At 39.3% G+C, this 16272-nt stretch overlaps 1 protein-coding gene across 1 annotated transcript in view; it reads left to right on the top strand.

The window, feature by feature from the left end:
- Positions 1-16272, top strand: part of KCNH8 (potassium voltage-gated channel subfamily H member 8) — a gene marked incomplete at its 5' end in the record, with an annotated part of 388500 nt that overhangs the window by 350819 nt on the left and 21409 nt on the right. Inside the window, 2 exons of the mRNA XM_084621376.1 lie at positions 9211-9249; positions 11087-11445. Coding sequence (XP_084477502.1) covers positions 9211-9249; positions 11087-11445 — 398 coding nt within the window. The remainder of the gene's footprint in view (positions 1-9210; positions 9250-11086; positions 11446-16272) is intronic.

Here is a 16272-nt window from a genome sequence, read left to right as displayed (position 1 = left end):
GAGGGGAGAAGAGGGAGTGAACTTTGCCAATTTAAACATCAGAATGAATTTAGATATGCAAACACTAATCACTCAGGGTGAAATTTGGTTAATATAATATCCCTCCTGAAAGCTATCACTTATAGAATAGCTATAGGATGCTGGCATAGAATGGCTGCAATTTATCATTTCTGAGTCATGTAAGCTCTGTATAGTATGTATAGTCTGAAAGGCACTGTGAGACACTTGCTATGAATTAAGGGATTATTATTTTCAACTAATCATTTTCTGTTCTGCTTTCCCTTTCTGAATTTATTGTTTTTGTTATGTTTGCTTTGGCATTCATGTTTGCTGGTCCAGGGCCACATGGTGTTTTTGGTTATTAACCAAACTGCTCCTTGCACAGACAGTACAATCCATTAAACATACTCAAGACCTATTGCTGGATCATTCCCTGATTTTTTTGGCTTTGGAAACCTTCTGAAGAAGCTTTGTCATGAAATAACTAATCTGGGGCAATGCCAGCACTAATAGTATTGTAATGACTCCTGTTTGGATCACATTTCTCTTGCCTTTTCTTTCAGTCTTTTCTAAGCTGTTCACATCCGTGTCTTTATTATGATCACATACAGTGATAGGCAAGATAAGCTTAGCATCTGTTCCCGAACTCTTTCCCCTGCTTCCCATTTGTTTCAGACAAAATTAACAGGCACCCCAGCCAGTTGAAAGTAAAGAGTGGCATTCTGTTGAGTCGGCAGAAGTCCCAAGGCAGATATGAATTGAGGTGTATGTAGGATAAGACATAATCTGGGGGCAATGGAATCATACAAGCCTACAGGGATCAAACAGTTAATGGCGTGGGACCCAGAGGATAACAGAATTCAGGGCTGGGAGAAGTGCCATGTAGATTTTAAAAAGGAGTGAGGGGTTTCTAAAGCCTAAATAATTTTGGACCACAGACATTTTTGTGTCTCATCAAAAGGACTAAAAAGTTTCTGGAAAATTTAGTATTTTCTAGTATTTGTAAATTTGATAGTGGGTTTTTTTTTTGTTTTGTTTTTGTTTGGTTGGATGGTTGGGTTTTTTTGCAAAGGTGCAAACACATGGCCCTTTTAAGGCTAAGGGCTGTACTCTGCCAGTGTGCAAAGCTTCTATTAATACAAATCATAGCACCCATTCTTGTCTCAAATATTTCTCCAACTTTCACTAACCTGTTGCAAATCCTCTTCAATGATGTGCAGCTGCAGGACTCAACATTCTTTTGCTGGTCCTGCTCCTACTTTCTTCATGTGGTTATCTTTAGAGTTCAGTATAAAATTTAGCCCTGTATGCATACTGGTTCACATCATGGTTGTCTTAGTGCAGTTGATTATGTAAATATTGAGTTGGTTTTCATTTTTGTATTACTTTGAGAATACTTTACTGATTCAGATTCCAAGCTACACAGGAGATCATGAAATAACCAAGCGCTTAAGAATTAAAAAATGGTATAGGTAGATTCATAGAGTTTAAAGTCAGAATGGAGCATTAGATCATCTAGTCTGAGCTTCTGTATATCCCAGGCCATTAAATTTCACTCAGTTAGCTTGTATTTGACCCACTTAGAGTGAAATTATGTACTGTACCTCTAAGAGGCATAACACAGAACTTATACTCCCAGAGAAAAGGGGCTATGGTGGCTGTCCCAAGCTAATGGTATTTATGACCCCTTCTGGTCTTTGTTGGGATTCCCTCCAAGATCTTTTTCCACTTGGCTTCCCAAGAACTCAGTTCGACTCCAGCCTTCGTCACTCAGGTATCTTTCTTTGGCATACGGCAGTGCTACGCTGAGTTGATCAGACTCAAAGGCAGCGGGGATGGATGCAGGATACATCACAACTTCAAAGTTACACAGAAACCTTCTCCCTTTATATACATGATAGTAAATGCAATGAGATGTGTACATTGCATCACACATTTTTGGATTGGCTTGGTTACTTTGCAGGAACCAATCCCTGTGCAAAATATGCCGTCCAAGCACTGTCCATGGTTTGATTTCCTCTTTACCTCATCTCTACATTCCTAACTTATTTTGTCCCTCGTTATCTAGTTCATAGCAAATAGTTCCCTGTGTATTCTCCCTCTTATCTTAGTTGGCTCAAACATTCCCTTTTCTTAGCCTACTCACCTATTTACTTATCTTATTTAGCACAAACATTCTGTTTTCAACCTGATGATTCGTTTATGTCCCTAATTCTATCTTCCAGAAAATGAGGCCTCCCTCCATGTGATAATTACTCATGTCAGGCTAGGCCAGTGCTACAGTCTTATCAAGTGTATTTCCCTCTCAGGTCTTAGGCAATCACCATTCTCGTGTGGAATCACATGATTCTCCCACTCTCAGACCAGACTTTGAGTGCCTTCCCTAGTTGATAACCATGATTCCCGCAGCAGGCCTGACATGTGTCCAGTACCTGCAGTTCTGTGCCCTCTAGAGCAGTGACCAAATAGCCTTTGAAAGAAAAGTATTATTTATTTAGAACAAAAGCATTTCAGAACAAATATCTTCAAACAAGAAAATGGATTATATACATACTGCCTCTTTCTAAGGCTACACAGTCTCTGGAAGTCAGGGATGGCCCAACTTCCTCAGACATTTCTGCAGGACCTGTCCCTGTCAGAGCTCACTGACAACTCTCCCCACACCTATCTCTCCAGAGAGCCCTTTTATCTGTTTTGTGTCCCTTTGATCCCTAGGTTCCCAGAAATGGCAAAACAGCTGTGTAACTTCAGGCTGGAGCTTAGAAATAGGCACTGTCCTATAATTGCCCCCCAAATGTTTGTTGGGGCATTATTTATCAAGATCTATTGTGATGCTTTCCTGCAAAAACTCCTTATTAAGCTAGATCATACATTCGTATAGGAAAGTCTAATAAACCCATGTAGTTAGACAGTAACTTTGCCTCACTGACGAAGTTGCCTGCAGTATTCATAAATTACATTGCAGCATTCCTAGATTATTACATAGAAACTCCACATCCACCACAGCAGCTTTAAATCATCTCTGCACCCTCCTGATCCTAGGCTGCTTTGGGGGCTGGAGACAGCTCCAGCTTAACTAGACAGCCCTGAGAGTCTGTCTGAACTACGGCAGGCTCACTGGGCTGCTCTATGGGCTGCACCACTTCCTGGAGTCACTGCAGCCCTGTGTATAGCAGCCCTGCCCCTGACACACATACATACAGACCTATCCTTTACCTGCCCCCTGCAGCAGGGCTTATGACAGAGTTCTCGAACAACCATATTGCAGCTGACTTCCATAGTTCCAGGGGAATCCTGCCCCAGGTAGACATGAGGCTTTTAGGGCCCTTTTCCCATGGCATAAAGAAGCTGGAGCAGGGCTGGTGATCTCATCCTTAAATTCCTCTCTTACCCAAGATTGCTCATATAGGCACTGAACATTTCTAATCAGATTTCCTCCTGTTCAGGGCCCCAGTCTGGCAAATACTTATGCATATACTTCACTGTACTCACCTCAGGAAAATTAAGGGTGTTCATAAGTGTTTGCAGGACCAGGGCTTTGGAGTGTTACTGTTCTTAAGGCTTTCAGTGTTAGCTGTAATGTTTACAAACATACCGTAAATCTGCATCAAAATGTCCCCTCTACAATTACTGTAACTAAGTAGGAAAGATATCTAAAGTGTTCTTTCCATTATATCTTTTTGTTTGTAATAACCTGGAAGCCACCTCAAAAGTATTATCCGCTAGAGCAGCATGCTGTAGGTGCAAAGGTCTATTGCCATCTCTTTTAACAATTGCTTCTTCTGTCTCATTTTGACCTAATTGACTGCCTCTTTTCTTGTGATGGTGTTCTTTTCACTGGTGTAGGATTTACTACATAAATAAAAGGTGTCTTTCTTAATTCATGATTTCGAAGTTGCACAAAATCCTCAGGAATAGTGTTTTGTTTGTTTTAATGAAAGAGAAGAGTGCACACAGAAACAGAATTAAAAAATGAAACTAGCCCTTTTTTTGTTGTTATTGTTGCCATTATTATGGTTCCTGTATTTCTACCTTTTAAGCAGAAGTACTATAAGTTCTGTGTTAAGGTGTACAACCATCACAGTCTAGATGGAAGGTGAGTGAATACTTCACTACTAATAATTTATTAATTGAACTTAGCGTCTCTTTTCTGCGTGTTCACTTTATAGAATATTTATGGAAAGTGAATTTCAAACTTGTAAACCTGAGTGTTGGCACCAGAAATCTAAATCTAAACATTATATGCATCCAATCAGAGAAAAGAAACTCTGTGACCTACATGTCCAATAAAAACTAACCAACACAACTCACATTTTAAATACTCACACAAAATCAATAGAATTACAATTATTATGAAATGAATTAATGGGAGAAAGTTATATGTTGCTTGTGGACAATTCACAATCAGAAGCTAAACTCCAGAATAAGGTACTCAATACAGATTATTCACTCAGCTCTTGCTGCTTACACAGCATACTGTACAAACCCAGAGTGCTGAAGACATCAGTTTCTAGGGAATTTATTTATTCTCCATTCAGCCAGAGGCAGTGTGAAAGGTGTGTGTGTGTGAGAGAAAGAGAGCGGATAAACCAAAAAGTTAAAATGCAGAAGATATTGGGACAGGAGACATTTCCAAATGCCCATGAAAATAGGCTTTTAAATTATGGAGTGTAGTTACAGTAACAATTATAGCTAACCTAAGACCTCCTGTAGAATGTATTTCTGTCAATCGGCTGTGATTTAAGGGATTTATTATATTTCATTGAGGAACTTCCTGATTAAGGAAAACTGAGGGGATGAAACTGAGCTTTTCAGTGATATGGTAATCCCTTGTTATGTGCTCCTATATTTTCCATTAACAGTCAGTAAAATCCATACGAATTGAGCATATGGCATTTGATCTATATTTTTACATATTGCCAACATCCTTAAACAGTTTTGTGTACTTCTTAATACTAACTAAGCATTTCAATATTCCAGTTTGTGCTCCCAAATCTTTTTCTGACAGTGTTTTAGCCTTTTGTTCCCTAAAATACAAAACGTTATTAACATATTCTAGGAACCCAAACTTACAAAGAACTCAGTAATCTATATGCATGCTTTGTTCCTAAAGCTCAGACTCAAGCCCTGCTATGAAGAATATTGAACCTTCAAAGCCAGAACAAGACAACATGATCCATCAAACCCTATCCTTTCAAGCCCAGCAATTATTAGCAATGCAAATCTACATACTCTACTGTTTAGCTCATTATCCCTAAAATTTGAATAGTGGCTGTACCTCTACATTCATTCTTTTTCCAAAATATGACTTAAAATCTCTCTTGAACAGATTGTGTATATATATTATTTACATTTTCACTGGCTTACCCCTGAAAATCCCCATAGATGATCTAACAGATATCTATACCACTGGGGGGTTACCATTTTATAACCTCAGTCCAGAAAAAAATCATCTCCAGATGATTAAAATATGTGGATTGACTTCCTGCATTGAATAATCAGCTTTTTCTGATGTGGAAGTACCATTCTTAGCCTTATAATTAAGGATAGGAGTTCGTCATGGAGGTCACAGATTCTGTGATTTTTGGTGACTTCAGCCCCGGGCGGGGGGGCTTGGGCTGTCAGCCCTGGGTGGCAGGGTAAGCCCTGGGTTGTGAGGCTTGGGCTCTCAACCCTGGACAGCGAGTCAGTCACCCCGCCCCCCTGGGTAGGGGACTCGGGCTGTCAGCCTTCCCCCCACCCCAGCTCCTGGGCAGCAGGACTTGGGCTTCTGTGAATTATTGCTTATTGACTGTGACCAGTCCGTGACTTTTATTAAAAATAACCGTGACAAAATCTTAACCTTAATTACAATGAACATCGATAGAAGAGAATACAACTGTTGCACCGTCTGTACCAAATTCCAAAATGTATATGTTAAGATACTATACAATCCTAGGGAAACATCATACTGAGACTTTGAGCTTGATTCTGATCTTGGTACTTAGTCTATTACCACAGTATCTTGTGAAATCAGTTACTGCGTTGTGTACAAGGTTTTACAAGATACAAAAGGATACATGTACTGTATTTGAAATCTGAATCAGATCATCTGAGTATCTTCAGCATGACTCACATTAACATTAGTGACATTTTCCTAATGTGTCTATTTGGGAAATACCTCTTCAACTTTGTTTTCAAAATGTGTTTATAACCTTAACCTTATTTCTCTTTTAAATCCAGTATACAGTTTGTACAATTGTGTCCTCTTTCTTTTCATGGAAGCCACACAACACTTTAAAGAAATCTGTGTATTGTCCTAAAGCAAAAAAATGTTTTAGTAGATTGGAAATTGGGACAGTTCCTTGGTTCCTGTGATAATTCCTCTGATACTAAAGTTTATGCAGTCAGAGGCAGAAAGTGAAACCCTGGGTATGTGGATACTGCAGTTTTTAAATTTCCTGCTCTTAGTTCATGCCCTTGTACATTTTTATTCTTTTTCTCTTTGAGAATTATAGTTTTGGAGAGGAGAGAGAGTCAGAAGAGACTTAGAATGCCTCTTTTTCAGAGAACTCTGCCCACTTTAAGGTTGATCTATTATGTGTAAAAAGAAAAGGAGTACTTGTGGCACCTTAGAGACTAACCAATTTATTTGAGCATAAGCTTTAGCTCACGAAAGCTTATGCTCAAATAAATTTGTTAGTTTCTAAGGTGCCACAAGTACTCCTTTTCTTTTTGCGAATACAGATTAACATGGCTGCTACTCTGAAACCTGTCTATTATGTGTGTGGGTTTCAAAAACGTTTACCATCGAGCATTATTTCTGTCAAAGCAAATGAGCTCAGGCACCACCTGTATGTGAAATGGATACAATATTTATCTTTGTCCACTATTAATGAAGTATTAGAATACTAGAGATATGCAATTATAATGTTCTTTACTTTGGCATGCTTCAGTGAAATGGATAAGCTTGTTCCTGGGCACATAGCTTATCCAAATGTGTTGATTCGGACTGAAACTGCCCACCTATGGGGCCAGGGACAAAAGAGAGAACAGGCTGTATGGACAGAATAAGGGGAACCAATGGGAGGAGAGGATGGGGGACAGGCTCTCAACAGGGAACCTGTCACCACCGATCTGCTCCCCCTTGAACCGCTGTCCCTCCCTTTAGCTACCTTTCACCAGCCTGTACCTCCATAAATCTTCTGATCCCCCATTATTTTCCTTTCCCGATTAGCAATGCTCTGAGGCAGCTGGTTGCTCTCTCCTCCTCCTCCCTCAGGCAAATCTACAGTAGCTGGGTTACCAGCAGCATACAGTGAGAATGGTGAGGAAAGGTTCAGTGCACTCATTGCTGGCACAGCATTAATCCCTGGCAGTCAGGTAGAATCCCTGCAGGGGAAATGCTGTTCAGCCCCTATAGCCCAGCTGAATGCATGCATAAAATCTCTAATAAATTTGTTAGTCTCTAAGGTGCCATAAGTACTCCTGTTCTTTTTGTAGATACAGACTAACACGGCTGCTACTCTGAAATAAAATCTAAAGCCATTCCATGCAGAAATTTTTGGATTTCCTTATTTTCAAGGCTGCACATATAACTCTCCTTTATACTCCAGGAAGAAAGTTCAAAAGAGAAGATTTTTGCTCACATTTAACAATGCGCGCCCACACACAAGTCCTTTCTTGGTAAAACCCAAACAAGATTCTGGCAGGCAAATTAATATTTTCATATTTCTGTTTGTTAAACTGCTAATTCATGTGGCTGGTTTTGTAGATCTTAATTAATATTATATCAATATATATTTAACCCTTATACTGCAGTGGTGTCTAGAGGCCCCAAAGTGCTAGGCACTATACACACCTGTATTAAATGAATCTAATTAATACCAGGTGTGTCTGGGTGCAGGTGTGCATGCAAGTCAGGCCTTTAGTATCACATTAAACTGATCTTTTATAAACTGTAGTATTTAGCACACTGAATGTTTCTATTGCTCCAAACTATCTAGGGCCCAGGTGCCGAGTTCCTTCCGCTGACATTGATTACAATCAGAGCTGAAAGGGCTTGACATCTGACCATATCAGAGCTTTTACTGCTTAGACAAAATTAAACATTGGGGAAGCATACATTTGTGTGGCAATAATATGACTTCATTTTTATGAGTAATTACAAAACTATTCACCTAATAGCCTTATAAACTGCAAGAGCTCTGATCTGATGACAAAACAACCAAGATTTTAAGAAATGGGTTACCAAAATTAATCTGCTGAAGTAAAATATTCAAAAGCACTTAAGTTATTTATGCTCTGAAGATCCCTTGACTTTCAATGTGACTTAGGCTCCTAAGTTACTTTTGAATTGGTGACTTAGGCCCAAATCCTCTATTTAGGTGCTTAAATCCCATTGAAGTCAAATAATTTTGAGGATCTGGGCTTGAGGGCTAGATTTACAAAGATTAAAAGTAAATGGGCCTTAGGTGCCTACCTCACGTAGGCGCTTCTGTAAATCCTACTAGCCTCCTATCTGCATTTTTAGACACAGTAAATACCTTTGTAAATCTGGCCCTTAAGCTTTGAAAATGTTACCTAGAGTTTGTATGTAGACATCTACGTAAATAGTATAATTTTTGAGAAGTGCTGAGCATCTCTCAGATCCCTCTGATTTCGAAGGGAGATGCTGGGTAGTCAGCACTTTTGAAAATCAGGACACTTATTTTGGAGCCTAAGGGGAGATTTTCAAAGGCACAGATGGTAGTTTGACTTTCTGTGGGAGTTAGGAGCCTAACTTGAGGGATCCATTTTTGAAAATTGTTGGCCTACCTGTCACTGTTCTAGATTCCTACATTATTTAAGGACCGATCATACAACGAACTCTGTGCCTACGTGGAGACCTATCAAAGTCATTGGAGCTCCCTGTACAGAGATCCATCCATGTATGTCCAGTGCAGGTTCATGTCCCTAGTCTTGTTTTACTTTGGAGTAAAATGTTAATTTTACAGGAACTCCCTATTTCTTTAAAATGGAAGGTACGTTTTCTGGTCAACAACTTGGTCCTGACAGAGTCTATTTCAAAGATGTTTCACTATCAGTGGCCTTTTGAATTTAATTTGTGGAATATACATTTGTTTTATTATGAGATTTCCTTGCTGTTCCATCATATAAAATTGCCCTTGGAAGCCAAAACTGTGCAGATTCACTTATTTTCTGCTACTACTACATTTTTTCCCTCCTCAGGTAATATCAAGATTATCAAACAAGTCTACGCCATCTCAGGTATGATTGTCTGCTTTTAAATATGATGAGCTTAACTCTGAAACGTAAGTGCCTAGGGCCTGATCCAAAGCCCTTTTAAGTCAATGGAAAGGCTCCCACTGACGTCGGTGGGTTTTGAATCAGGCCCTTAAATAGGATCCTGCATTTGAATGCTGAAAACTGCTGTTAGGTGTACCTTATAAATGACAATTTTCTATGCCTAAATGCTCAGGCATCTTAGCATCCAGATGCTGGATTTGGATGTTCCATTAATGCATATTCATTTTAAAGCTGATCCTGGAATGTTTACTCAACCCAAATGATAGACATGGAAAGTTCAATTTACATAAAATTCTTTCTCATATCAGAGTTCTGTATAGTTTGCTCATCAGACTTCTATATAGCAGGGAGGCCATTATTATCTTCTTGACAGACAGGCCTTTGCTATTACATTTTATATTCTTGACTTTTTAGACATATCAGATTGAAAAGATCTGGCTCAGTGTATCTGCATTAACAATAATAATTGTATAATGTTTACTCAGTAAACTGATAGTACAAGTAGAATAGCAAAGTTAAACTCCTGCTTCAAAATATGAGGACAAGGAGTGATGGGCAAATCTCAAAAGATTGTTCACCCAAAATTTGTATCTTTACCCAAACTATCCAAACTGATATGATTGTGGACAATTGGACAGGAAATCTCTTCAGAACAGACTCCCACGTTTTTAATCACGCTGAAAATGCTCCAGAAAAGGTTTCTTTTGGGCTCAGTTGAATTTGGCTGTCCCATTTATTTGAGATGTGTGGAGTTTGTAAGAATGACTTAGGACCTGATTCTGCTACTCATAGTGATAATATCTTGCCTCACAAGTTGTAGCATGGGACTACTTGTGAAGCAAGGCCCTGACTCGGAAATAAGCTCCATGTGGGCAGACCTCTGCAACTCACTGCACTGGTATTTTGTTTCCAAGAAATAATAATAATAATAATAAATTAATAATGCATAACTCTTATATAGCCATTTTCATTAGCAGATATTAAAGTGATTTACAAAGGCATACCATTATTCCTATTTTACAATTGGGGAGCTGAGGCACAGAGACATGATTTCCCCAAGGTCACCCAGCAGTAGAGTGGCAGGTCTTCGAAGTCTATTAGGCCCCTCTGCCTCCTAAAATAAGCACCTACAGACCATCCTACAATCTGTATTCTTTAATAAATTCATCTCTATATTTTGATGAGTTAGTTCTTCAGAAGGTAATCCTGTTACACTGTTTTGCATTAATAGGGCTCTGTGGGAGGTCAGGGGTCTGGCTATAAGGTAGTAAGATCAGAGTGTAAGGTCCCACTCAGTGTGACTAAGAGGAGGAACCAGGATGCATTGAGGTCCTAAGTGAACTGTATCACTCCTTATAACTGACTGTACTGGCCATATACTGGACTGTGGGTATATATGTCACTTACTTAAAACTCATTCCTTAACGCATCAACAGTCTGACAGCATTAACTTCAGAAGAACTAACTCCTCAAAAGACAGAGAGAAACCTATTAAAGTATATGTATTCTGGGTGGCTTGTAAGAACTAAAGTCAAGCAACATTTTTCAGTAACAAAATATATTTGCAGTGAGTTCACTGGCTATGTTCCTAGAGGGCTTTTCTATATTTACGTGAGGGTCTAAAGAGAGAGAGAGCGAGATAAACCACAGGTGGGTCCCAAAATAACATTTGTTCTAATGAAAAATAAAAGCTCTAAAGGATTTGGTTTTATTCAAGTATGAACATCAGAGCAAATCACCTGTCCCTGCAGTGCTGGGCTTTGAAGTTTATATTAATATGAATTATCCACTATTTTAGACAGAGCCCAAGGGAAATGGCAGCATAAACAAGAGACTCCCATCAATTGTGGAAGACGAAGAAGACGAGGATGAAGGAGAAGAGGAGGAGAATGCTATCCTTTCTCCAATTTACACTAGGAGCACAACCTCATCCCAAGAGAAGAAGGCTGGAAGTAATAAAAGCTATCTAGGGATAAACTTGAAACAGTTGGCCTCAGGAACGGTGCCCTTTCACTCCCCTATCCGAGTTTGCAGTTCAAACCCTGCAAGAACGAGACATGAAACTGAACTCCACTACTACTCCAGAAAGAGAGAGAAAAACCTAAAACTGCACCTTTCAACACTGAATACCATTGGTCCCCCTGACCTCAGCCCAAGGTAATAGCTCTAAACATTTATCTTTATTTATTCCCCATCACATAAGTCTGCTTTTAAGTATCCGGTCATGAATTTTTTTCTTAATGCTGTAAAATTCTTGTTTTTCTTTAATGTTAGCATCTAACCTTCCTGGAGTCTTCCTATCCCAGCCATCCTGCATGAACAGGGGGAATCCTTTATTAACAAGAACAAGAATGTTATTTAGCCCCTGACAGGGGAAATTTTAGGACTTCACGGCTGTATTACAAGATAAAGATGATGATACAACAGTGGAAGTTACATGTGCTCAGCATATATGAAAATGAGATGAAATATTTAGATGAGGAGCTACTGATTTCAGTGCCTAACTTGAGGCACCCAGATTTTAAATGTTGGCCTTAACCCCTCTATGCATCAATATACCCTCTGTAGAACAAGTATGAAAATACATACCTTGCAGGAGCACTATGAGGCTTAATTTTGTAAACCATTTTGAGTCCCTCAGAGGAAAGGCTATATCCAGAGTGATCACTGTCAGTGCATAGCCACGTATACACAAAGTGACTGGAGTAGGTTATAGTTTACAGTTTTCAAAAATTTGACAGATTGTATAATGGCAACCTGGCTTTACGTGTTGGATGGGAAGTAACTATGAAGTTTTTAAGATCAGCTTTTCTCTAAAAATGTGTGGCGAAACAAAATACATGATGGTGTGTGGTTGTATAAAAGTATGATTAGTACAAGTGTGGAATGACCTCATTAATGGCAACGCTGCTTATGTAGGTTATTCAGAAATCATAAGCTTTTACTAGCAAAAACTATAGCCTTGAGGACAGATCCTCAGCTCATGTAAGTCACCATAGGGAGCTGTACCAGTTGAGTATTTGGCCCTTCATATGTCTTGGTTTGGGCGTTTTAATTCACATCCTCCAACAGTTTTGAAGTATTGTATATTTTCAAAAGTTTTCTCTGTTCACTAGTGATAGACAAGCTAATGTAAAAATCTCTTTCTCCTCTCAGAGTTATGGTAGTGGTAAAGTAAACATGAAAACCACCGACTCAGCATCACAAATATACAATAGGTCTAGCTGGGTCAAAATTTATTGAGGAAATCATGCAATAAACTCAGTATAGCCAAAATTCACATAGTTACATGCAGCAAACCAACCCCTTGTGGTGTTAGTATATCTGTGGAAGCATGTGATAGGTCAGCTTCAGTGTTAGAAAAAGTCTTTCATCTCTACGATAGGTCACACATTTGATTTGGTTCAAGTAAGTTATGACTGAAAGTCATTACCATTTGATGGCCTGTGGAAAATGAGTAGTAGTTCAGTAAATCCTTGGTTCATGGTGCCTATTAAAAATTGTCCATTACAATCAGACATGGCTAGACACTGGCCTCCAATTTTGTGGGAGCAAACTGCAGGTGTATTGTTACACACTATTATTTCCATACATACTTTTGCATATGCAAAATTAGAGTCCTGTTTATAGTTAGGCTGGAAATGTAGCCCATAACATACACGATTTGAGACTTCTTATCCTGCCAGCCAAAATCCCTTTCTCTGTAATTTCCCAACTACATTTGCAATATCAGAACATGTTGAACAAAATAAAAAAGAAAGTCAGAAACCTGGAGCAAGTGTTTTTTCCAGTTAGTATTAAAATGCAAATAGGACCCTAACCAATGGCTAAATGTTGGCCTACTTTTGGGCAGGAGTGTAAGAATGAGGGGGAGATGTGCAAGAAACCACCTCAACTTGTGATCCCTCTAGAAGGAGCAGCCACAGTGTTGCTGAGGAAATGTATGCCGTCCTCTCTCCCAGCATTCTGCATTGATATTATCCACCTGAAGAAAGGCAGAATGAGGGCAGGGCCATGACCCCAACCTGCCAGGGTGGCTCCAGTGTACATTCTCAAGGAATCCCTAGGGGAAATTCTGGCTGGACCAACCAGAATTCCACCTGGGGACTGCAGCTGTATCTCCAGTGCAGGCCTCTGCAGCCCTGAGACTACAGTAGTGGCCACATTACAGATTAGAGGAAAGGGGTACAATTCCCCTTTACCTCAAACAGATGATCAAGCACGCCACCTGAGTAGTTAGGCACTGCACATGTTTCAGACTTTGGGCCATAGTCATATCATTTTGTGGAGAATAAACACTTCCCTGTCAGATGGCTCCACTGTATAGATAATTGAGGTAGTGTTATATATTTTTCCCCTGTAAATCAATATCAGTATTTTTTGAACATAGGGCAATAGCCTCAGCTAATGTTAACTGGTGTAGCTCTATTGACTTCAATGGAGCTAGGTAGATTTACTCTACATGAGAGTTTTACCCATAGTCTGTGAATTGTGTTTCCTTATGTGTTTGCACAGCACCTAGCAAAATTAGCGCCCCAACCCAGACTGGAACCGAAGGGCACTACTGCAATAGTGTTAATATGTATTAATAATAATCAAATAACTCTCCTCGGTCCTACAACCTATTAAATAGGTGTCCAACTCATAGGAAGCCACTTACATTTGGAGCACTATCCATTCAGCCTTCATCAGAACAGCCTTACCTTATTTCTGAAAATATTTTGCTTTGCTGCTATCACAGCAACTATCAACCAAGACTGTTTGTTTGTTTGTAGGAAATGCTTCCAAGACCATATCTATTCTAGTATTTACAATACTCACAGCTGGCATGGCCAGTATATTCATATAAAAATGGCATTCATCCTCCTCTACACTTAATAGGAAAAGCACATTGGTAAAATCCTATATGAGACAGAAATGGGTGCACTGATTACACTACCAGACTCTGGGAGTCTTAATTTTCCTTAAAAGAAAATCAATCTCCTTCTGGGTTCACTAAAGGACCCAAGAAGTCTGCAATATCATCGATACTAGAAGAGACAATGGTTGTAAAGGATTTCTGGTTGTACTCTGGGGAAATTCCTTCCACAACTTCATCAGAAGGAACAATTAAGGCCTGATTCCAAGCCGGTTAATGTCAGTGGGAGTCTTTCCACTGACTTAATGGGCTGTTAGTCAGGCCCTTGATGTCTACATGTAAGTCTATACATACCTCACTTTTGACATTACCTTTCAGTTCACCTTTAATCCTGAAGTAACACTACAACCCCTCCATATATTAGTAAGGTCTCTTGTTAGTTTAAACTATGGATCTGCTGTAATTTTCAGTGCATATCTAATAGTTTTTTTACCATGCTTATTTCCCATATGGGTTTTAAATGCAATGAAGATATTAATGTTTTAATCCATGAATAACCTCTACAAAGTGGATATTTAATGTGAGTTAAATCTTATTCTTTGAAGGCGTGAGACCAAATCGTATCACTCGGCTTTTGTACTGAATTTCCAAACAAATTAATCATCTGAATTTCCAGCTGCAGGAAACACCATAGTCCTGAGTAGGTCATCTTTTCATGAGTCCCATCTTCTTCTCTGTCACCCTTACACAAGTTTTCTAGTGACGATAATTTTTTGTATGCACCTAATACAGTAAAGTGTAATCACTTCCAATTGAAATCCTGATCCTGCCAACAGATGCACTAGTACAGAGTCTTGCGCTCACTGAGTCCAGTAACACTCTGCATGTGCACAGTGAATTAGGAGGATCAAGACTATAATACATATTTTGCTGCAAGCACATCTCTCAACTCAAACCCACCACCAATCCCACTGTGTTCTCTGTTTTCCAGATTTGCCCAGCCATGAGGTTTTTGCATTTGAGGAGAAGAATAAGTACATCCTTATTTCATGTAAAGTTTAGTTCCTGTTGTACAGGTGTCCCCTTATCACAAAAACCACCTCACAATTAGCTGTGTAAGAAGAGAGGCCAAGAACTGGCTGAGCATAAAACTGACTTCTCTTCTAGAAGTCACCCCTCTGTGTCAGTGTTGAGGCAATGTTAGCGAAGACTGTACCAGTTCCCATGCTGTGCCTGTTGTGTGGACAAAGTGAGGATTTCATTGTCCACTGTTGTCAGCTGAGCACCTTTTACAAGCACTTGGGTTCGCTTTAAAACATTATGGGATAAAGACTTATATTCATATTACAAAACATGAATACATCAAAATAAGAAATAGGCCATTAATATATGTTTGACTATGCGTCTAATTTTTCCATTCTTCATCTTCATGGGCTTGATTCAGATATTACTTATACGGAAGTGAAACAGGGGAGTAGCTTCATGGGACTCAAATGGTGCAAAACTGGTGCAAGTGAAAGAAAAATCTGCCCTTTTGTCTCAAATGCTTTTCTACAAAGTGAGCGTTTATATGTTAACGTGTGTTTCTGTATACACAAATGGATGGTTCTGTAGACACAGTGTCTGGAGGCCACGTTGAAAAGGTCTGTTTCATAGATCAATCTTTTATTTGTTGGTTTGGTTGATTGGTTTAAGGTTTTTGATATGATGTGCACTCTCCCCTTTCTCTCTGTCTGACGAACACATAAGTACAGCTTTGAGCTATGCTTGCATACCACAATAAAAACCCATCCGATTCAAAATAAGGTTCTGATACAGTGATCTTATTCTCAATAGTATTTTGCATCTCAGGAGCTCCATTGACTGTGATTCTTAGAGCAGCTTGAGTTTCACCTTAGCTTAGTGAAGCAATTTTAACCCTGTGTTTAGCCGTATGTATGCAAACTCAAAAGAAAGAACAATCCCATAGGAGGACTGAATAGCTGAAGAGCTTGGGGAAGTTTTCCTGAATTTGGTATGGTATTTGTTACTCTGATTAGATGTTTGCCCATGTGTTGGGAAGATCTAAGGAACCACAAGTGGAATTGCAGCCTGATCATTGCAATGCATTGAAACAATCTGGATTT

Source organism: Lepidochelys olivacea, assembly GCF_965140295.1.
Source record: "Lepidochelys olivacea isolate rLepOli2 genome assembly, chromosome: 2".
NCBI lineage: Eukaryota > Metazoa > Chordata > Testudines > Cheloniidae > Lepidochelys > Lepidochelys olivacea.
The sequence above is the reverse complement of the archived record's forward strand: the minus strand, read 5'-3'. Positions and strand labels throughout refer to the sequence as shown.